Here is a 205-nt window from a genome sequence, read left to right on the forward strand (position 1 = left end):
GCCGACCGGACTTTTAGAAAGGCGGCGGGCGCCGAGGACAAGAAGGCGGAGGCGCCCTCCAAGAGGAGGGAGGAGGAAGCGCCGGGGGCCGGGGACCCGCAGCCCCAGGACGCTGGCTCCCGCAAGCTCTCCCCGACCGCGGAGGCCTTTGGCGAGCAGCCGCTGCAGCTCTCCACCAAGCCCGACCCGCTGGCCTGGGACCCGG

The 205-nt window shown here is 73.7% G+C and overlaps 1 protein-coding gene across 1 annotated transcript in view; it reads left to right on the top strand.

The window, feature by feature from the left end:
* Positions 1 to 205, top strand: part of CBX4 (chromobox 4) — a gene marked incomplete at its 5' end in the record, with an annotated part of 4871 nt that overhangs the window by 3602 nt on the left and 1064 nt on the right. Inside the window, one exon of the mRNA XM_021707429.1 lies at positions 1 to 200. This exon is cut by the window's left edge and continues 10 nt beyond it. Within this exon, the coding sequence (XP_021563104.1) occupies positions 1 to 200 (200 nt within the window). The remainder of the gene's footprint in view (positions 201 to 205) is intronic.

Source organism: Carlito syrichta, unplaced genomic scaffold (genome assembly GCF_000164805.1).
Source record: "Carlito syrichta isolate Samal-C Ts95f unplaced genomic scaffold, Tarsius_syrichta-2.0.1 Scaffold117950, whole genome shotgun sequence".
NCBI lineage: Eukaryota > Metazoa > Chordata > Mammalia > Primates > Tarsiidae > Carlito > Carlito syrichta.